Here is a 22,710-nt window from a genome sequence, read left to right on the forward strand (position 1 = left end):
TCTAAAAATTTCGATATGAAGGATATGGGTGAGGCATCTTATGTCATTGGCATTAAGATTCATATAGACAAATTTTGAGGTATCTTAGGTCTGTCTATTAGAGAGATTTCATATGAAGGATTGTTCACCAAGTGTAGCTCCCATTGTGAAGGGTGATAGGTTCAATTTGAACCAATGCTCGAAAAACGACATTGAAAGGGAACAAATGAAGGACATTCCATATGTTTCTGCTATCGGAAGTCTGATGTATGTTTAAGTCCACACAAGACCTGATATTGCATTTGCAGTTGGAATGTTAGGACGATATCAGAGTAATCCAGGGTTAGACCATTGGAGAGCTACAAAGAAAGCAATGAGGTACCTTCAAGGAACCAAAGACTACATGTTGATGTATAGACGAACGGACAATCTAGAAGTAATTGGTTACTCAGATTCTGACTTTGTTGGTTGTACTGATTCACATAAATCAACATCAGGATACATTTTCTTGATGGCCAATGGAGCTATATCATGGAGGAGTGCCAAACAGACTTTGACTGCCACGTCGATTATGGAAGCCGAGTTAGGTTCCTGTTTTGAGGCTACTTCACATGGTGTATGACTTAAGATTTTCATTTCTGGGCTTAGAATTATGGATTCTATCTCTAAGCCATTGAGAATGTATTGCAACAATTCAGCTGATGTTTTTATGGCCAATAACAACAATAGTGGAAGTCAAAGTAAACACATTGACATAAAGTATTTGGTCATAAGAGAACGTATTAAAGAAAAGAAAGTGGTCATTGAGCACGTAAGCAGTAAATTAATGATAGTTGATCCTTTGACTAAGGGCATGCCAATCATGTCGTGAATATGGGACTTGGTTCCATAATGTAATTTTTCATTGTATAAACAATGTTAATTTAGTGAAATTCTTAATTATTGTGATGTTTTTCTCATATTTATGTACACTTTAATTTTGAAAAAATCATCTGGTTTGGACCAAGAATAAACATAGGGTTTATTCATAAAGTATAAGAAATAAATACATAGTAATACATGGATGGTAATACTCGTTATCAAAGGACCTATCGCCATGATTCATATATTTATGACTTAAATTCAGATTATCGATGAGATTCAGATTACACTAGAAGTGTGGACCAAGTGGGAGAATGTTAACTACTGCTTCGTTTCAGTTCGGAAGCAGTGGTTGGTCCAACTTGCTTTCAGTTTAGGAAGTAATGGTCCAACGTCTCTCATGGAGAACATGGTTCCATTTCGGAAGTTTATGAACCCACGTCCCCATGTCCATGGAAGTTTATAACCCATGTCCCTCCCATCGGCAATTACAAAAGCTGATAAGCATGATGGAAACTTGGTTTATAAATAGAGTGTTTAGTCTCCAATCTCATTCACTCATTCAAACCTTTAGCTTACACCATCACTAAGAGTGATCAGAGAGCAAAAGAGTTAAACAGAAGCAGAGACCAGTGGTATTTCTACAGAATTTGATTATATGGACGGAGGTAAGATTTTGGGCTTTTATTTAAATTTTATTTAATGAATATCATGTGGTAATTAGAAATTCATGATAAGCTTACACACTGGCCATGAAATTTGATACGACAGGATTGGGAGCACCTGATGAGTTGAAATTGCTTCCCATAAGACCTGTTATAGTCAAGTACTTCTGGGGACCTTGTGCTTGGACTTGGGCTTCGTACCTAGGAGATGAATTTGTAAAGTCCTACTTCAATGAAGACTCTCAATCTTATATGGACTTTTGTCCTCTTAATTCTCTTCCAGCAAGAATATGGGTTCTACCACAAAGATCATCATCTAATCGAGTGGATCTGCAGAAAAAAAAGTTTTATGAGGCTTCCTCCTCCTCCCCCTCTCTTCTTCCAACGCCTTCCGTCTTCAGTCTGTAAAGCTTCATAGGAAGAGAAATTCCTTTTACCACTATTAAAGCCATCACTAATAGCTCTTTAGGAGCTTCGCTTCAACGTAGATAGCAGGAGACTAAGAAGGCTACGGCAGAGAATTTCAAATTTAATCAACAATGGAAGAAGACTACGGTAGAGAATTTCAAATTCAAACAACAATGGAAGAAGACGAGAGAAGAAAACGTGGCACTCTTGACTATCTCGGCATTCCAGGGCTTCACGTAGCTGGGAACCGAGTTCTTTGTCATAGCTATTTGACCAAGCTCTCTTAATGCAAGCTGACTTATCATGTGCCAGATTGGACCCCAAGTATGTAAGATACTGCCAGATTGAAGCTTCGGAACCTCTTGGGATATATCTACGATCTACTATTTGACCCTTTTAGGTCTCTCCAAAGACCCCCGGATGTTTGAAGAGTGGCTGAGTAGACAAGGAGATCAAGAGAAAGGACCGCATGACCAGAAAAAGGAAACCTCATGGGAGTACAGCCTTGATGAGGACGGAGGCATAGGCATTAAAACTGCCGGCTTTTAACGAACCAAATCCAATTTCACAAAACCTTTTCTCAATGGAAATGGAGAAGCCTCAACGATCATACTAAAGAAGATATTCTTGAAGAAACAAAGTTAAAAGGGCAATTGAAATTCAAAAAGAATAAAGAATAAATTACACTAGAACCTGATTGAGAGATAGAAATACATGTTTTTTTAATTTCTGAAACGTTGACTTGATTATAATTGAGTACAACGAAGATGAACCTTAAAATAATTACACAAATGAACATAATAAAAAACTAATATAATTAAAACACCATTAAATAAAACTTTTTTTTGAGTCATCTTCATGTGAAACTCCTATAACTCCTATAAGACTTCACCATACACTTCTTCTTTAAATGTATGATACTTTTTATGAGAGTTACGTAAAACTCTTTAATATACGTTCTTCAACAAAACTTTCTATTTCTCTTCTCTCGTTCTTTGTTTTTTGTACTCCCCTGCAGCCAAGAGGAGCCAAGAGGAAAGAGAGAGAAAGACGACAAAGAAGAGTTCCACTTTAAGAGTCCTGATTTTACTAAACCAATGGCAGCATTATATCCTTGCATGGTTCAGACATCATGGTCAAAGGTCTAGAACCATACATGGATGGAAATATAGAGGTATAGAGAAGTCAGGATTCATGATACAGATAGAACTCATGATTCATGATATAGACAAGCATACAACCAAAGAACATATGATTCTTGAACGTGCACCCGATTTCATATCTGGAGAAGACAATAGAATGACTAATTTTTGTTTTTCTGGGAGACATTTTCTTGTTCCCAAAATAAAACTTGAGAAACATAGGAAATTTAGACAAAGCAACCCTCGCAAATTTCTTCAAGGTAGGAAGGACTAAGGATTTCCTCAGCGATTAGGACTCTAGAAAGCAGACTATCCCTGACTAATACGATGGATAGAATCCTGATTAACGACAAACTCACAGGGCGATAGGGAAACTGTACGCAAGAACACCTACAAGTTCCATTATAGGAAACGCAAACATCAAACGTACTCTATTGTTTCTAAGGTGAAGATTCAAATAACAAGGGAAGAAGATAACTGAGTGCAGGGATAAAAAACACTACGAGGAAAAACAGTAAGACTTGTCTTCTTCTTCTTCTCCACGTCAAGACAACTCCTGCTTTCATATTAAATAAGGTTTTTAGGACGTGATGGGAAAAAAGGAAGAGGAAAATGGGTTTTGATAAAAAGAAAAAGAGAATAATACATCAAGAAGCTAGCTCTACCACTCATTATAGCAACTACTATATATGAAATCCTACTTAAACTAAATAACCCATATTCAAATTACACTAAAAAAACAAGACATAAAAAGACAGAAAACTAATAACTTAGAAAAAATATTATAAGTCTGAAGTATTGTTTAATGTCTAACACTGTCAATAAAAAAATTATAAATTTACTTGGCTACTAGATCTTCTCGACCGCATAAAAAATGTATTGCCATTTCCTCTCATTTCCTTTTCCACCAAAAAATAATAATCAAATAGAAGAACGAATAGTCCATTAGTCCGATCTTTTCAGGCTAACTACAACAAACGTTAAGGTCACACGTTACTGAACATCACAAATCTCCTCAGGACCTCAAAGCCTAGTTGATGAAGAGAGTCCCACAAACTTCCCCTGCACGCAAAACTTGTCACTGTTTTCCAGCTGTATCAACACGCCAGAGTAAGAATGTCAATGATAGGTTTGAATGTAAGTTTTCATATATTTAGTGTACAAACATACACATTTTATAAGTCGATAAATGAATCTAACTGTGCCTTCTTCTGGACATTAAACCACAGAAATCAACGGACAATATACATCAATACCTAACGAGATGATAACATAACGACTACGCAATCAACTCAAAACAAATAAACCATATTTTGAACTTTGAATTTTTCATGATGAAACATAATTGATGTGAGGAAAATGTTTTGACACCAACACAACGGAATGCCACAGTGAAAGTGACTAGCATGAGGCACTGAATACAATAGTGGACCTTGTGTAATCAACCATGACAATTTTTATATAAGAAACTGAAATTTAAAAACCATTAACCAAACAAGTAACTTTTAGCTTTTATTTTTTATTTTTCCTCAAATGGCTAACAGAACTAGCAACAAAACAGTAGAAACTACAAGATCTGTAATTGGACTGTTCATCATTACTTTCAATAGAGCTAGTAATATCCCCAAACTAATGAAATATAATTAATACATAAAAGCTGGAATATGAGATACCCAACCACTACCTTCTCAACTCCAGGAAATTCGTAGTTTTTTCAGGTTTCAAGAGAAAAACTTGAATGTTCAACTGTTGCTTTTTAACTAACACTATTAGCATGACAGAAAATTCTACTAAAAAATTATTCTCCACAAAAGAAAAAAAAAATACAAAACAACCAAAAGAGAAAATTGTATTGATCTTGAAAACTGATTGAAAGTTACAACACATCTCCTTATTTATAGACTCTAAAACTATCATTACCTTTCCAAAATAGTCTACATCACCTGGGAAAAATTTTCCTAGGTCTAGACTTCCGAATTACAAATGAATACACTAAATAGAAACTACTCCCTAGAAAAGAATACCAGCAATTAACTTACATATAAACTGCCAACAACGGATTTATTAATTTTATCTTTCATAAATTAACTACTCACTACTCTTTCATCTTCAAGGGACTGATTTGCAGCACAGCACTGCCTACCACCCTCAAACAGATGGTCAATCTGAAGTGGTTAACAGGTGTTTGGAAACCTATCTTCGATGTTTCGCTTCTGATAGACCAAAAACTTGGGCGAAATAGTTTTCATGGTGGAATATTGGTATAACACCAACTTCCATTCTTCTACGGGTACCACTCCATTCCGAGTCTTGCATGGACGTGACCCTCCGTCTTTATTGCACCATAAGTCTGGGACAACTACAGTTTCTGAAGTCAAGCAAATTCTAGAGGAACGGGATGCGTATCTTGATGATTTGAAGATGCAATTACTACGGACTCAGCAGAGAATGAAGGCCACGACTGATCTTAAAAGGAGGGATGAAGAGTTTCAGGTGGGGGATCGCGTGTTTGTAAAACTCAGGCCCTATCTGCAACTTTCCTTGGCCACTCGGCGCAGTGAAAAGTTGGCGGCACGCTTTTATGGACCTTTTGAGGTGGTGTCATGAGTTGGAAGTGTTGCTTACAAACTGCAACTTCCACCAGAGTCCTCCATGCATCCGGTGTTTCATGTCTCCCAACTTTGTCAAGCAAAAGGAATATCACATTCATCTTCGATTCTTCCTCCACAATTGAATGCTGAATTAGAGATGTTGGTTGAACCTGCTGCAATTTTGACTATACGCAGAGTGGACACAAATGGGCAGCAACAGATGAAGGTTTTGGTGCAATGGAAGGACCTACCCGAGTTTGAAGCCACTTGGGAGGATTTTGAGGCAATGAGGCTCCAGTTTCTTGCTTTTCACCTTAAGGACAAGGTGAAAGTTTGGGCGGGGGGTAATGATAGACCCCAAATTAGTGTTACCTACTCTAGAAGGAGTAAACAGAAGGATAATTAGAGGGTGATTAATGGGTCAAGGCATTTTGGGAATTTGACAATGTTTAGTGGTTTCGAGAGGGAATTTAGAGAGGGAGCCGAGGGAGAGGAAGGGGCGCGTCGTTTAGTCTTCAGAGCGTGGCTCAGGGAGAGTACTACTAGGGTTATCGACGACTATTTCTGGCGAGTTCTACATCGATTTCGTTAGTAGGAGTTTTCGTTTTCTTGCGTCGGTTGGATTCGCATAAGGATTCGTATCTCTCGGATGTATTCTTGTTCAGTTTTGGCGATTTCGGCAGGGAAGGGAAGGTTCGTCATTCCTTCTTTCATTTGTTTTGCTTGAAAATTCTTTTTTTCTGTTTTGGGGTACATCAAATTGCTAACCAAATACTTTCCTAAATAAAACTCTGCTAATTGAAACTGTAGACAAATTAGGATGAAGAATTGGGGAAATTGGATGTTGTGATTTAACAATTTTGGCGATGAAATTGGGTAAGAAGAATTTCCAGCGACGGGACGGCCAGGTCTCAGTAGCCACGGCGATTAAGGTCAGCTCGCTGGAGGTAAGTAACAGCAGACATTTCTTTTCTTCTATTCTTTTTTTTTTTTTTACGGCGATTTCGGCAGCATCCACGAGGGTTTGCTTAGGGCAAACCTAAGCTTTTCTTTTGACAGATGCCAGGATCCTGCTGCTCTCGTCCCTCTTCTCTCAGATGACAGCAATGACAAGTTGGAGTCTCGTTGAGGTTATCCAGGGAGGTCTTGAAGTGTCGAATAGGATGAATGAAAGGGCTTAGATAAGTTACAGCAAGTGCAAATGGGTATTCAGCGACTGGAATGTTCACTCTGATTCCAAATTGATGCGGGACAAAGCGCGATTTTAATTGTCGTATCAGAATATTGGTTAATTTCTGGAATTAGAAATGGAAAGGGAGAGAAAATAGAGAGGTAGAAAGTAGAATTTGGGATGAGAAATAAGAGAATTGAGAAGAATAATTTAGAAAAAGAAGAAGGTGAAGAAGAAAGGGGAGGGAGAAAGGGATAGACCAGAAACATGGATTTTATTAATTCATTTTCAAAACTGAATTCAACATCCTGTTCCAAATTATAAATAACTAAAATTAAAATTTAAAATAAATAAGATCATCAAATCCAATAAAATAAAAAAAGATAAACTAAATAAAAATAAAAAAATTTAAATTTTAAATTCAAAATAGATAAAGATCACTATCTGATCAAATCAAGAAAAATCACGAAAGATAAACTAAAAATAAAATAAAAATAATTTCAACCATAATTGGTGGATCCACTGGGGCCCCATTGTCATATTGGTGTCCCCACCAACAAACTTTACCCAGAGCTTGCATAGAGGGACGACAAAGAGAGTGAAAAAATTGCAATTGTCATGACAATTCCTTTTTTTCAATTTTTTTAATTTTTTTGAACAATTGAAATCTTATTAAAAGACTGAAATCAATATAAGAAAGAGGGGACTCTTGAATAAATAGGAAAGGAGACTCAGAAAAAAGGGAAGACGAGAGATGCCATCTTTAGCTAGAGAGTCAGCCCTGGAATTGGCTTTTCTGAGTACATGCTGCCAGACTATATAAGTCTTGTATTTCCTTGAAGATGAGTCTGATCCACCATGGAGGCTTGGATATTCCTTTCATCCAGCTGATAACCGAGGTAAAGTCCCCTCAATGATAAGAGGCCTGGAGAAATTTTTAGTGAACAGCCACCCTGCCAAAAAGCTTTAATTTCTGCTTCCAATGAGTTAAAATGACCAATTGGACTTGAAAGGACATAAGAACCAATCTTTCAGAGTCTCTGAAAACTCCATCAACACCCACTGGCCCAAGATTGCCCATGGAACTCCCATCGAAGTTAAGCTTGACAGAGCCCAAGGGGAGAGGGGACCAGAAACCATCACTAAAGGATGGGGACTTGCAGAATTTTCCCAATTAGGATTCCTTTAGAAGTGTTAAAATACCAGTCCAAGGGTATTTTGGTTATTTCTCATATTACATTCCTAGCTACTCTTGCACAAAGCTTCGAATATGCACTTATTGTGGCGGCCAAAACAACCTTGTGGAAACTTGTTGGAAGCTTCAAGGAAAACCAGAATGGGCCACGGCTACTCCAGCTTCCGTAAACAGGAAGAAAAAGTTGAATCACAGACCGGGAAGATGACTCTCACTCATGAAGACTATGAAACATTTCAGAAAATGAAGTCATTCATGGGGTCTTCCCTTACATCTTTACTTACGGTTGCTACCACTATTGCTTCAGGTATGCTTTCTTCCACTTCCTCCTCTTCATCTTGGATAATGGACTTCAAGGCCTCCGAACATCTCTCAGGTAGCAAACATATGCTAGATTTTTTATCTCCATGTATTCCCGATAAGTTTGTTACTATAGCTAATGGTACCCAAACCAAAGTACTTGGCAAGGGATCATCTTCTATTACACCCTCTATCCCACTTCGAGATGTCCTATTTGTTCCTCAATTCCCTTTACTCTCAGTAAGTCGACTCACAAAACATCTAAATTACTACGTCATCTTCTCACACTTTTCTTATGTATTTCAGAATCTAACAACGAAGCGGATGATTGGTGGAGGCCATGAAAATGGGGGTTTGTATTACTTAGACCCGTTAGCTACACTTTCATCCTCTCCATCCGAAGCGCAACTTTGGCACAATCGGCTTGGCCATCCTTCTACATCTTCTCTTCGGCATTTATTTCATTCTTTAAAGTCTTTGCCTACTTTAAATTGTGAGGTTTGTCGGTTAAGCAAACACCAGAGGAGTACATATTCTCCTCGCCCTACCAATAAAAGTGTTGCTCCCTTTTCTCTAGTACATTCTGATGTATGGGGACCCTTGAGTATCTCCAATATTTCTTAAGTTAAATATTTTGTTACTTTTGTATGATTTTACTCGAGTTACTTGGTTATATCTATTTAAAGAAAGATTTGACATATTTACTATCTTTAAGGTCTTTCATGCTATGTTATTAACCCAGTTTGGCAAGAAAATTCAAGTACTTAGGTTTGATAATGCTAAAAAGTACTTGTCTACTAAGTTTCAATCCTTCTGTGAAGGAAATGGCCTTATCCATCAAACATCATGTGCCTACACACCTCAACAGAATGGTGTTGCCAAAAGAAAGAACCGTCACCTCCTTGAGGTTGCCCGAGGCCTCCTCCTCTTCATGAAGGAACCTTACTTTTATTGGCCTCGTGCCATACTTACGGCTTGTTTCCTTATCAATAGGTTACCTTCATCTGTACTTGGTCATAAAACTCCATATTCTGTATTATTTCCTAGGAAAGATCCATTTTCTCTTCCAGTAAAGGTCTATGGGTGTGCTTGTTTTGTCCATCTCACATCTCCTCAGAAAAGTAAACTTGCTCCTCACTCTACGTAGTGCATTTTCTTGGGTTACTCTCGCACCCAAAAAAGGTTATGTCTGTTACAATCCTACCCTTTGGAGGTTACTTGTGTCTAGAGATGTGACCTTTTTTTAAGACACCTCATTCTATTCCTCGAATGATGCTCCTCCAGGTCTGTCATTCCCTCCTACCACTCCTCGTCCATTTGTGCCCTTTAACGCCGAAGCCCCCCCCCCCCCCCCCCCCCCCCCCCTAAAGCATCAATTGACACCACCCTTGTGGAGTTTTCGGATGCTACCGAAGTAAGTCCTTCTCCTATTCCATTTGGACCACAGTTTGATACTCGGCTCATTGTTTGAAGAAAAGAACCTCGTACTTGCACTACTTCTCATCCTATATTCAACTTTATGTCTCACCATCGCTTAGTCTTCCGCATGTTATCAGTTCCTTTCATCTCTTTCTCCCATCTCTATTTCGCAGTCCTATTGGGAAGCCCTGAAACATCCAGGATGGAAGGCAACTATGGATGAGGAAATGCAAGCCATATATGAAAATCAGACATGGAACTTATGATTGCTGTTATGAACCCAATAGTGGCCAAGTCAGGCACAGACCACGGCTGAGTCAATTACTCTGACTGAGTCAGTTATGTAGTCATTTAGTTTATTTTCAAGTTAAATGCCATGGAGGGGAAAAATTGTAATTTTCTCTTGTGGACATGAACCCTATTTAAGGGACAACATGGAATGAAACGGACACGTCAAATTTCACCAAAAACATAGGATCGGCGTTCTCCTCAACGAACCCAGGGTTCTAAGCTCCCCTTCGAGCTTGAATCGCTTCTCATCTTTGCTCTTCCCTACGAATTGCATTGTGGGATCTGGGACCATATCAATTTGGTATCAGAGCTAGTTCACAATGGACGATTCTTCGTTCCTATATGAAATGGCAGCAGTGCGCAAAGAAATGATTTCTTTGTTCCTAGATGAAATGGCAGCAGTGCGAAAAGAAATGATTTCGGCAGTACGTGATGACATACGACGGTTTTTAATTGAAAGGACTGAGAAAGGGGCCAAATTAGAGACACATCTGAATAAGGATTCAGAAGGGAAAATTGTCGTACCGAAAGAAGACGGGTGCAGCCACTATCTCGGCGAATAATTTCGTCCATTCCAAAGAGGGTCGACTTAACTCCTCCGAGCGTGGAAGTCTAGCGCAGACTTGTCCCGAAAATTTCCAAGACCCCTCGTTCACCGTCGGGAACAGCCATCCAACAGAGGGTCGACCTAAACCCTCCAAGCGTGGAAATCCCAAGCCGAAACACAGCGTCGTTCGACCTCAAATCTATTTGGAGCAACCCAATTTGGGTTGGCAGGTTTTCGTTCGGCAAGATGCCTCCTTCGTCAACACTGTTGTTGCGGTTCACTGGCGGCAAAAGCTTCCTAAGGTCAGTTTTATCGGCAACAATGGTGTTGGGAAGAGCTCGTCGTTAAATCGACGAGGAGTGGACATATATGCGAACAGGAAAGACCAAAAATCTAGGGACTTTAATTTCAAATTGGAAATGGTTGCTGTGGCGGAAGATGAAATTAATGAGAAACTGAAGTTCGGTGTTGGAATCATTGGTGGGGGTGAGGCTCATTCCAATGCTGAGCTCCTTTTCGACAACTAAAGAAAAGCAAATGCGTCGATTGAGCCTGAGGTTCGGGACGCCATGGTTCTCATGGCTGAACAATTCAAGACTGCCTTAGAACTTCGACACCTTCCCTCTGCCCTGCCTGTAAAAATTATTGAAGTGCCTACTCTGTTCTGGAATGCTATTGGGGCATACTCAGTTTCGACTAATCACTCTCTCGCTTTGTGCCAACATGTGAAACAGGAGATGAGTTCATTGTTGCAGAAGAGTCCTATTCGTGTAGCCAACAGAACTCTAGAATTAGCAGATGATATGCAGTCGCGTGTTAGTGGGTGGGCAACACTTGTGCGTGATCTAAATTTCAAGGAGGTTCCAACCAGTCGTAGAATTGATGTAGCTTGCAAGATGTATGTTGAAATGCTAAGAAGAATTAAGACGAGCTGGGTGCAGGGTTGAAATCGTGCACATTTCAACTTGCAAGTTTCCGTATACATCACAAGAGGTAAGGTCTGCCCCTTTTATTGAAAACATGACAAACATATACAAGAGCATGGAGTTTGCTGTTAATGCCTATCCTTTTCAATTGCTGTCCCTGAATCAATTGCTTGCTAGAAGTTCTGTTGGAAATTCTGGAATGTGTTGGAGGGAGGTGAATGCCGTTAATAATGGCGTGTCTGTGCTCCAAAGTCTTATTGCTGTTGAGAACAGCACCAGTATTCTTCATGCCCGTGTCATTTGTGAAGATATTGGACCTGAGATGATAATGCACACTAAAATTACTGCTGCCGTTGCAGTCAGCATGGTGGCCTTCCTTCATCACTCCCCTCTGATTTTGAAACTTAATGACCAATGTCTTCAGAAAGGGATTCAAACAGCAGTGGTTGAGTCCTCGAAGAACAGAGAATTGATGTCTGGTGCGGTGTTTGATGTACTTCAGGACAGTGAGCAGAAGCTTGGGATGTCAGGATTGGAAACGTCTAAAGTGAGTACCCTGCTTAATGATCACGTGCTGATAGATATGTTGAAGAAGAAAAGAAATGAATCTGAAGGATGGTTGCAGTATGCTGCCCAGGTTTCCTCAGACTTGGTCCAGGTGGCTTACGATATACAGCACCATCTCAAATTCTGTGTCCACAACCCTACTGCACTGTCGCCAAAACATCATTGGCCCGGAGATTTCAGACACAATGGACACTTCATGTTGAACTCTGACAAGATGTCCAAGTCAACTGGTAATTTCAGGACCCTACATCGGGCACTAGAAGAGTTCTCTACAGATGCGCCCATATTTATTGGAATGGATGCTGCCCAGTTTGTTTTTGAGACCACTAATGCTGCCAATTTACTCCTCACAAAAGAAGTTGCTTGGATGGGGGAAATACTCACTGCCGAATCCTTAATCAGGCAAGGCCCACCATCTCCATTTGCAGCCCGTATCGTTGCCAACGAAATAACCTTCACTGTCACAGAAAACGCAGAAATGGAGATCAGATTTCTGGGCTTAGGGATCAAAGGGCAGCAATCTGTCTATTTGGAGAAGGTTGGTTGTCGGCAGCACAATTACTTGAGGGACGCTATACAGAAGGTTGCTGCTGCCTCGGCTTGCACACTAGTGGAAGGTTTGCTCAGCCATCAGCTTAACCAGCTTGTCATTACTGGAAACAAATTTCTCCTCAGTGTACGCAATCCCGAAACTAGAGTTGTTAATGCAGAATTCCAGCAAAATGCAGTATATGTGTCATCACGGTTTATATGCGGTGCAATTCGTCAAAAGGTCCTTGCATACTTCTGGTGGTACTGGGATAGACTGCCGGACAACACATTTGCATATGTACCCATAACAAACTACTTCAGATTCCATACATTACTGGATTTCAAGATATTGGCAGCAGAGCAGGTAGATGTTTCCATTGTTGAGGTGGGTTTAGGAGGACAATTTGATGCAACTAAAGTGTGTCAGAAACCAGTGGCCAGTGGAATATCTTACCTGGGATATTACCATATGCATATCCTAAGACACGTTCCTGGTGCCATTACTGGAGAGCAAGCCAGCTTATTAAAGGATGAAGTGGCAGCATTTACTGTTTCCCAGCCAGCAGAAGCAATGACAGTTGTTGAGAACAAGGCCGCTCACCTAGGTGTGCCTTTACAAATAGCTCCCCCTTTGGACATGGGCTTGCTTAATGATTGGCAACTTGGACTTCAAAGGGGCCACCAGTGTCTAACTGCGGAACTTGAAATTACCCTCGATCATACGTGGATTCAAAAACCGGGACCCATACAAGACACAGACCTGGCCCAGAGCTATCTAACTGAGGAGTTTGTAGGACTTGTCATGGCCAAATTACTAGATCGGGCACAGGTGATAATTGACCCACTATTGGGTTCAAAGTGGAAACCAGGTGCAAAGGATTTCAGGCCAACTATTTTCAGTCCCAATTGAACCTGACTGGGAGGAGGATGATGTTTATTTTCACCATTGGAAATATGTACTGATGAGGATGAGGTCAGCAACCCAACAATCTCTAGCTGCTCATAATGCTTATATACGAGGTGATCATTTCTCTGCTCAGCAGCTTTCTTTAAAAAAAAAAATATATATATATATATATTTGTTTTTCAGGTGGAACCTACGGCTTACAAGGAAAACCAACGGCGGTTTCGGATCCCACAAAATTTCCGTCCGTGCTGCTACATTGGCACGCTTCCACCGATTGGTCGTCTAGTGGGCTGCCAAATTAAAGTGGGTGCTACTTGGGATGCTGTGGATCAGTTTCGGCAAGCATAACCTATCTTCGAGCTTGCAGACAAGCTCGTTCTTCAGGAGGGGTGTAATGTTATGAACCCAATAGTGGGCTGAGTCAGGCAGAGACACCACGGCTGAGTCAATTACTCTGACTAAGTCAACTATGTAGTCATTTAGTTTATTTTCAAGTTAAATGCCATGGAGGGGCAAAATTGTAATTTTCTCTTGTGGACATGAACCCTATTTAAGGGGTCCACATGAAATGAAATGGACAAGTCGAATTTCACCAAAAACACAGGATCGGCGTTCTCCTTAACGAACCCAGGGTTCCAAGCTCCCCTTCGAGCTTAAATCGCTTCTCATCTTTGTTCTTCCCTACGAATCGCATTGTGGGATCTGGGACCATATCAATTGCTTCCAACAGGTAAGAAACCGGTGGGTTGTAAATGGGTTTTTACCATCAAACATAATCCGGATAGGTCCGTTGCTCGCCTTAAGGCCCGTATCGTAGCTAAAGGGTACACTCAATGATATGAAGTGTATTATGAGGAAACCTTCTCTCCTGTTGCCAAGTTAAATTCTACGTATCCTATTATCACTTGCCGCTAACTCTTCATGGCCCGTCTATCAACTCGATGTAAAAAAATGATTTCTTAAATGGTTATATACGCAAGGAAATTTATATGATTCAACTACCTGGTTATGTGGTTGAGGGGGAGTCTGTATGCCACTTAAAGAAGTCCTTATATGGGCTTAAACAGTCCTCTCGGGCCTGGTTTGATAAATTTAGCCAAACACTACTACGGTTTGGATTTCGTCAGATCATTTGGTATTTATTAAAGATACCTAAAAACGAAAGATATTATTGGTTGTGTATGATGATGATATTGTCTTAACCGATAATGATGTAAATAGCGTACAAAAAGTAAAAAACATGATATGTCATGAATTTAAAACTAAAGATCTTGAACTTCTAAATTATTTTTTGGGCATAAAAGTTCTTCAGCCCAAGTATGTGATAATATTATCCTAGAGGAAGTATGTCTTGGACCTCCTAGGAGAAACAGGAATGATAGGGTGTCGCCCAACTGACACACCTATGGATGCGAATATTAAATTATGTGCACTGGAGAAAATAATGATATTGGCAAATATCAAAGACTTATGGGCAAACTTATCTACCTCACGGTAACTAAACCAGACATATCACATGTCGTAAGTATGACGAGTCAATACATGCATAAACCACAACTTACCCATCAACAAGCCTTAGAGAGGATATTACGATATTTAAAAGGAGCTCCAGGAAGAGGATTACTTTATAAGAAAAATGGCCATTTCAACATAGAAGGTTTCTCGGATGCAAATTGAGCTGGATCATTTGATGACAGAAAGCCCACCGCTGGATATTGCACTCTTGTTGGAAGGAACCTGATTACATAGAGAAGCAAGAAGTAAAATGTGGTTGTGAGATCTCGTGCGGAAGCAGAATATAGGGCTATGGCTCACACAGTCGATGAACTCCTATGGATCAGGTCCCTTCTTATTGAATTAGGAATTTATAAAGGAGGTTTTATAGTTCTATATTGTGATAACCAAGTAGCTATTCATATCACTTCAAATCTAGTCTTCCATGAAGTGGACTACCGCTTTATACGGGAGAAATTTCAAGTGGGTATAATCTCCCTCAAACATGTTTCATCACAAGAGTAAGTAGCGGATATTCTTACTAAATCAGTTATGTCTAAGATCCTATCTTTTATATGTGGCAAGCTGGGTATTTATGATGTTTTTTCTCTCCTCTCTTCTCAAATTCGTCCAGATTCTCCTCTCCCTTCTCTTGGAAGTCGATCTCTAAAATCTCTCTCCTTTCTCTCTTCTTCTTCTCCTTCTTCTTCTTTCTCTCTCCTTTTTAGTATGTACCAATTGCAAAAACTTTGTAGGTTTCTTGAAAAGAAACCTCGAAGATTCACTTTGCCAAGGAAGACTACACCGATGGCAACAAAGGTTTTTTCAATTCTCTTTTATTGAACATATTAAAGGAGAAAAGAATTATTTACCTGATACTTTGACTCAAGAATTTTCTTGTGTTCTAAACAGAAAAGATGGCAATTGATCCACTCAGTGATTGCCTACATGATTTAGTGGCAGCAATTACTACTCTAACGGTATTGCTCCCTACAATCTTTATTCAACAATCTCCTAGTTTTTTTTCTGAAAGAGGAGATATTTATGAGAACTGTGCTCGATAGGGGTGGCATCAAACTGAGCCGGTTCGCAAGCGGCTCGAGGTCAGCTCAGTTTAGCTCGATAAATCCCGAATTCGAATATTCAGGTTTGGGCTCGTTTAAGTAAACGAGACGAGCTTGAGCGAACCGCGGTTGTGTTCAGCGGCTTGCGAGTTGGCTCGTTACTTAACGAGCAATTTCGATTTTCGGGAATCGAATAAGGCTTTCTATCTTCGACGACTTTGCCTCTTCCTCCTCGGGCTCGATTTCGTGCAATCAGCGGCAAAATTAGAGGAAAATTGGAAGGAAATGGGAAGGAAATCAGTGATGGCAATGAGAAGTTCACTTAGCCGGATCTTCCCAAGTCTAAACAGAGACAAAAGAGGTCTGCAAGCTGCCCTTTTAGGTTAGTTTTCGTTTTTATTCAATTTCTACCTCTATTTCTACGATTTCTTCCTCAATCACTTTGTTCTTCATTTTCAATCGATTTTTTGCAACCAAGGATTACAGAGGAACAATCTCTTCGTTCTTCGTCTTCTACGATTTCTTATTCAATCTCTTCATTCTTCGCCTTATTGGCGAGGAACAAATCATAGAGGTGAACAGAGCCCGTTGAAAGTTATGGAAGAGAAGGAAGCTCATCTGCCACTCTCTCGGCTAGAGGTGCTTGCAACCAGCAGGAAGGTTCTGGCTTTAGACGGGTTCGGCCAGCAGAAAACTGTTTTGGGCAGGTGCATCCCGCAGGTCAGATTAGCCCACCCCTTATTTTTTTTGCGAATTATTGCCAGCTTTTTTAGTTTTAATGGTTATTTTAGAGTTCTATTGCTGTTTTTTTAGAGATTGCTTAATAAACTGTTTATAATCTATTGAAATGGCCATTTGCAATAGATCTCAACTGTAACGGAATCCATTTCTGGCCGGATCCATTCGTGAAAGAGTAGAGTAAGTGAAACAATATCTAATTTTGAACCACTGATAAAAAAAAAAAAAGAGTAAATGCTTAGGGAGTAAATAGACCTTTTATTGGGGATAGAAGGAACCCTCACGATTTCTAAAGTCGACAGATTTTCCTCTTACTATAAATTTCATTGTTGTCAGTATTGACATGTATTTCTGTAAAGTATTGCCATTTGAAATGGCCATTACCGGCTGGGTAAGTGTGCTCTGTTCATAAAAACAACCTATGGGCCTACATTGAAGTGTCTACATTCTGAACAAACTGGTTAAAAAAGTCCAAAGTGCCATGGTCAATGTATTTGTTGAATAAGCATTTCATTAGTTCCGATGCTAAATTGATTGAGGACCATGAGAGTCGTCAAATACTTCAATCTGTTAACTTCTAGGTATCAAATCAGGTTGTAGTGCTTCAGTTGGGTTTGTGGTTGTCATCCAGAAAATTGCAGCTATTGTGGATGTTGTAAGTGTGCCATGGTAGTCCAGAGGAACAGAGATTTTACAGCTTTTGGAAATCCGTTGTAGCCATGGTAGACCAAAAAAAAATGAAAATACAGACAAAGATTCCTCAAAAGAAAGCATATTTTTTGAAAAATAGATAATGACAAAAAAAATTCACAGTCTAACAATATATGCATAGGATAACATGAGCCTAAAACTTTTTCACAGTCTATCAATATATGCACAGGATAACAAATGTTCGTGCCACAATTCCTCTTTCAACAAAGGACTTAACACAACACACCATCACACAATTCCTCTAAATAATGTTGTTGAGGCTCTATAACAGAACCCAGGTGCTCACTTGGGTCATTTAGTTAAAGTGAAGTACAATGGCTATCTCTGTATTTTTCCTGATGTTGTTGTTGTTGCTTCTTCTTCCAGCTTTTCTACTCTTTAACAGAAACCGTAGAGGAAGATCCATGAGTAGACTCCCGCTAGTCCATTATCAACCCCTTACATAATCGAAATTGTTTCTATCTTGTCTCTCATCTATGTGTCTATATTTATTTGTTAATCTTTCTTTTTTTGGATTTATCTTTGTTGATTGGATTGTTTTTTTTGTTTTAAATTTGTAATTTTTTTTTTTTGTTTAGTAAGAACGTCAACACCTCATGCTCAATTGACAACACTAGTTAACACTAGTTCTAGTGTGGCCTTAGATAATGATTCAACTCCACAAGAGTCGTATCCCCTTAGAACTACTAATGTAATAGAAGTGAACCTAGATGAAGGTACCCTAAATGAAGAAGAAGGTGACTCCATCCAGAGTTCAAAAAAACAAAAAAGGTCTCATGTGTGATTAGAATTCAAAGAAGTCTCACTTATTGACGGTACAAAAAAAGCTCAATGTGTTCATTGTAAAACTAATTTGAGTATTACTAGTAATGGAGTGACCACACATATGAGTCGACATTTGAAACGTTGTTCTAGTAGAAAAATGGCAATAAGAAAACAGAAAACCATAGACTTTCAACCAATAGGTCTAATGTTGTTCAGAGTCCTTCTGGCCTTCCTTTTATGGATTTTTGAGGCAAATATGATCAAGCTAGAATGAGAGTACTCGTTGCTCATTGGATTCTTATGCATGAGCATCCATCCATGATAGTAGAAGAGGAGGAATTTAATTTTGTAATGAAGATGGCAAATGTGAATTATGAAAAAATATCTCGTAAAACCATTAAGGAGTACGAGGCTTAAAAGAAGAAATTGAAAACTTTGTTAAAAGAGATTAACAAGATTAATCTTACCACAGATCTTTGGAAGTCCCAGAATCAAAAGATTGAATACATGGTTATTGTTGGGCATTTTATTGATATTGGAAGCTACAAAAACGAGTCTTGAGTTTTGTGCATGTTCCTCCACGTTGTGGTGTTGACATAGCATATGCTATTTACAAGTATTTGCAAGATTGGGATATAAAAAATACAGTATTTAGTATCTCAGTTGATAATGTTGCATATAATGATGTTTGTCTGAGAGTTTTAAAAGATGATATTTCAAGAAATAGGAAATTAGTTTGTGGTGGAAAGTTATTTCATGTGCATTGTTGTACTCATATTCTAAACTTATTAGTCCAAGATGGTCTTGCTCAAATTAAGGATATCATTGAGAATGTGCATGAGAGTGTCAAATTTATAAATCTGTCTGAGGCTAGATTTTGCACTTTTTTTGAAATTGTGCAGCAACTACAACTAGGTGCAAAAATGTTGGTTATTGATTGTCAAACTCGTTGGAACTCCACTTATGACATGTTATCTTCTGCATTAAAATTCAAATATGCATTCCCTAGATTTCAAGATAGATAACCAATTTATGATTGTTTGTCAAGTTTTGATGAATGGAAAAAGGTTGAAATGGTGTGTGGGATTCTAGAAGTTTTTAATGTAGTCACTAATATAATTTCTGGGAGTGACTACCCTACTTCTAATTTGTACCTTAGTGAGGTAAATAAGGTAAAAAAAATTTTGAATTTTCATTCTACAAATGAAAATAATTTCATTAGGACAATGGTTGGTAGAATGAAAGGGAAATTTAAGAAGTACTGAGGTGAATACAATTTGTTGATGGTTGTTGTTTTAGTTTTGGATCCAAGGGTCAAATTAAGATTGATTGAAATGTGTTTTCCAGAGATATATTCTGAGGAGGAAGTTACAATGAATATAAACTTAGTTCGACAGACCTTATGTAAAATTTATGATGAATATGTATCCATATATAATATGGAGATTAAAAATGAAGGGATTGCTTCAAGTACTAGCTCTACGGGTGTTTTCACAAGTCGTAGATCACATTCTTCATCAAGTTCAAGTTGGTCAAAGTTAATGACTTATGTGAAACAAGTGGAAGTAGTGAATTAACCAAAGTCAGAATTGGAAAATTATCTTGAAGAAGGTGTGTATATTGGTGAGGAAATATCACAATATGATTTTGATGTTTTGGAATGGTGGAAAGTGAATAATTTAAACTTTCGGATATTATCTAAGATGGCAGCAAACATCCTTGTAATTCCCATATCAACTGTAGTTTTAGAGTCTACCTTTAGTGTTGGTGGTAGAGTAATAAATCAATATCGTTCTTCTTTGGCACAAAATACAATTCAAGCTTTGATTTGTGGTGGTGATTGGTTTTGAGCTCTTCAAGATGTCAAGAAAAATAAAAAAATGAACTACTTTTGAATAATTTTTTATTATGATATTTTGGAGTAAGTTTTTTAGTTTTATTTATTAATTTTTTGGTTGATGAGTACAACCTAAGAAGAAGACTGTGGAGATAATGCCACTAGTGACTTGATTTTTCATCTTTTTCTCATCATGGTAATTTTAATATTTTTCAATACATTAAGTAACTAATAGTGGAATAGTATTTTTTTATTTGACAATAATAAGTTTTATTTTTATTTTTTTGTCATAGGTGGAGATTTTGCTCATGCGGGGACTTAGTATATTGTTTTCTAGCATGAAGAGAAAGAGCTATAGTTTATAAATTTATACTAGATTTATAGTTTTTATTTGGGTAATTGTAAATTGATATTGATATTTCATTTAATTTTTTTGTGTTGGATTATTGTATAAAGTTTATTCACAATATTATGCAGTGTTTATGAATAATTTTATGTAGTGTATAGACAATTTTATATACGTAATATGTAAATAGGTCATGCCCAATTTTATGTAAAATTTATGCATAATTTTATATACAATTTATTGACATGTATTTTTTGAAAAGTTTTAAATGTATGTTGGAGCTCGAACTCGGCTCAAGTTCGAGCTCGAACTCGGTTAAAATTATTGGGCTCAAGCTCGATTACAATTTTAGGCTCAAGGTTGGTCTCGGCTCGAGCTCGAGTTCGAAATATTTAAATCAAACCAGACTCAAACATAGGCAGGTTCGGGCTCGGCTCGGTTCGATGCCACTCCTAGTGCCCGATACGGATTTAATGTTGAAGATTTAAAGCTCAAAGTTAGGCATTCAACTTTCGAGTTACAAGAACTTCAAAATCGGTGTGAAAGGCCAAGTTCTTCAAGGAATTCTACCGGATCCCCATTGCAGAAAAAGGAAGCCACAATACTAGACTCTAATAAGTCAATGGATAACTATATGATTCTAAAGAATGAAGGTCGACCCGGGATTTCTACCGATCATGCAAGGCATGAGAAGGAAATCTTAACTAGTCTTCTCCGAAGACACAGGATTTAGAGACTTCTACCTACCAGTCTTGAGATGGAAAAGAAGTAGTTATAACGGATCCTCTCTTCGAGGAAACGGAGATGTCTACAAAAGAGAAATCTTTTAAGACACGTTTAGTTACCCTTTTTGAGTTTACACAGCTGAAAAACCTTGGTAAACCAGTATTAAGTGATAAAAGTGAGTTGAATTTTCTTCAGAAAATAAAACCACTCAAAACTCTCTGAAATAATTTCTGAGGAAATTTCTCTAAGGCATGAGGTCCCTGCCAACGCTAGTCCTCCAGAAATAATTGATCACCAAGCTCAGTTCCAAGGGTGGAACCAACGGATTGGTGATGGAATTCATACTCTGTGTATGACTACTGACTCCAGTGGAATCTGGAACAAGATAGTTATATATCCGGAGATAATCTAAATATATTCGAATAACGCCTCATCAGTCAAATTCTGGTAAAGGTTAATGATTGGAGTCATTTGGAGTTTCTTCCTAAGGATATTACAGATGCTAGCAAAGCATTTGTTTCAATGGTAAAATGCAAATCGTTACGATTAAAGTTCGTTTCGACAATTGCTGAAATCACTGGCCCAAATAAGTTTTTACCGAGTCTTTCAGTAATTACTCTTGAAGCCATGACAGAAAATGACAGTGAACTTCAGTTCAACCCAAAAATCAAGCCAAATGTTAAAGAATGCACAAAAGCAAAGTGGAGCTACCATAGAGCAATTGGGATAAGGACCATGGTGCAATATTTGCAGCATCTAATCCTAAAGAAGAAAACTTTAGTCTATAAGACTACAGTTTATTGACGATTGTATCAAAGAGTTATAAGGAGACTCCAGCCCCCATACTAAAGGCTCTAGAAGAAGGAGAAAGAAAAATGAGGCTTGGAAAATATCCTAGCACAATGGCAACAAAAGAAAAGTTTTGTGCCTTAGCCAAAGAAGGTTTCGAAGCCCGGCATGTGTACAGTCTTTGCACAAAGAAGGTTTTTGAAAACGATTTGCTCTAAACCGACAAAAAAGAACATCGACAAACTACGTTTGTCGCCGTAAAAAAAGACACGTTAGCAAACGATGTTTGTCACCGTCAAAGCTCACGTCAGCATGACAAAAAGCAAAAAAGATGCTCCTACATCGGCAAAGATGATGTCACAGCATGAAAATACCAATTTAGCTCTACTTTCGGCGGCGTTGTCCAATAATGCTAGGGAAATTTTGGAATTAATGGAAAAGTCAAGAATGCCCTTACACTTTTCCTTACAACCATTCCGTTTAGGGATAAAATGGGGAAAATGAAAAAACAGAAATCGATAAATTGGACTCTTGGCTATTCAAAAGGATCATCAAAGAAAACAACAAGTAATTTGAGAAGAGTTTGAAGATGATTTCCGGAGAAAGGCAATTTTTGGCAAGGCGCTTTCTGGCAACAAAGCACAGTATGTGCCATTTTAGCCGTAATGGCTAATTAGAAATAGGGAACTGACCAATGACCGGTCGGTAACCTAGGGAGTACTATAGTAATTGTATTATTT

General features: G+C 38.4%; 1 protein-coding gene across 1 annotated transcript in view; it reads right to left on the reverse strand.

Annotated features, from left to right (window-relative positions):
• Window positions 1-3,761: 3,761 nt before the first annotated feature.
• The window catches only part of LOC137948652 (G-patch domain-containing protein 1), a 34,854-nt gene continuing 15,905 nt past the window's right edge, over window positions 3,762-22,710 (reverse strand). Inside the window, exon 11 of the mRNA XM_068794766.1 lies at window positions 3,762-4,147. Within this exon, the coding sequence (XP_068650867.1) occupies window positions 4,079-4,147 (69 nt within the window). The 3' untranslated portion in view covers window positions 3,762-4,078. The remainder of the gene's footprint in view (window positions 4,148-22,710) is intronic.

The sequence above is a fragment of the Aristolochia californica genome, unplaced genomic scaffold (assembly GCF_029961685.1).
Source record: "Aristolochia californica isolate CCGP_79_NKW_82.1479 unplaced genomic scaffold, dmAriCali1.0.hap1 SCAF_13, whole genome shotgun sequence".
NCBI classification, from domain to species: Eukaryota; Viridiplantae; Streptophyta; class Magnoliopsida; order Piperales; family Aristolochiaceae; genus Aristolochia; species Aristolochia californica.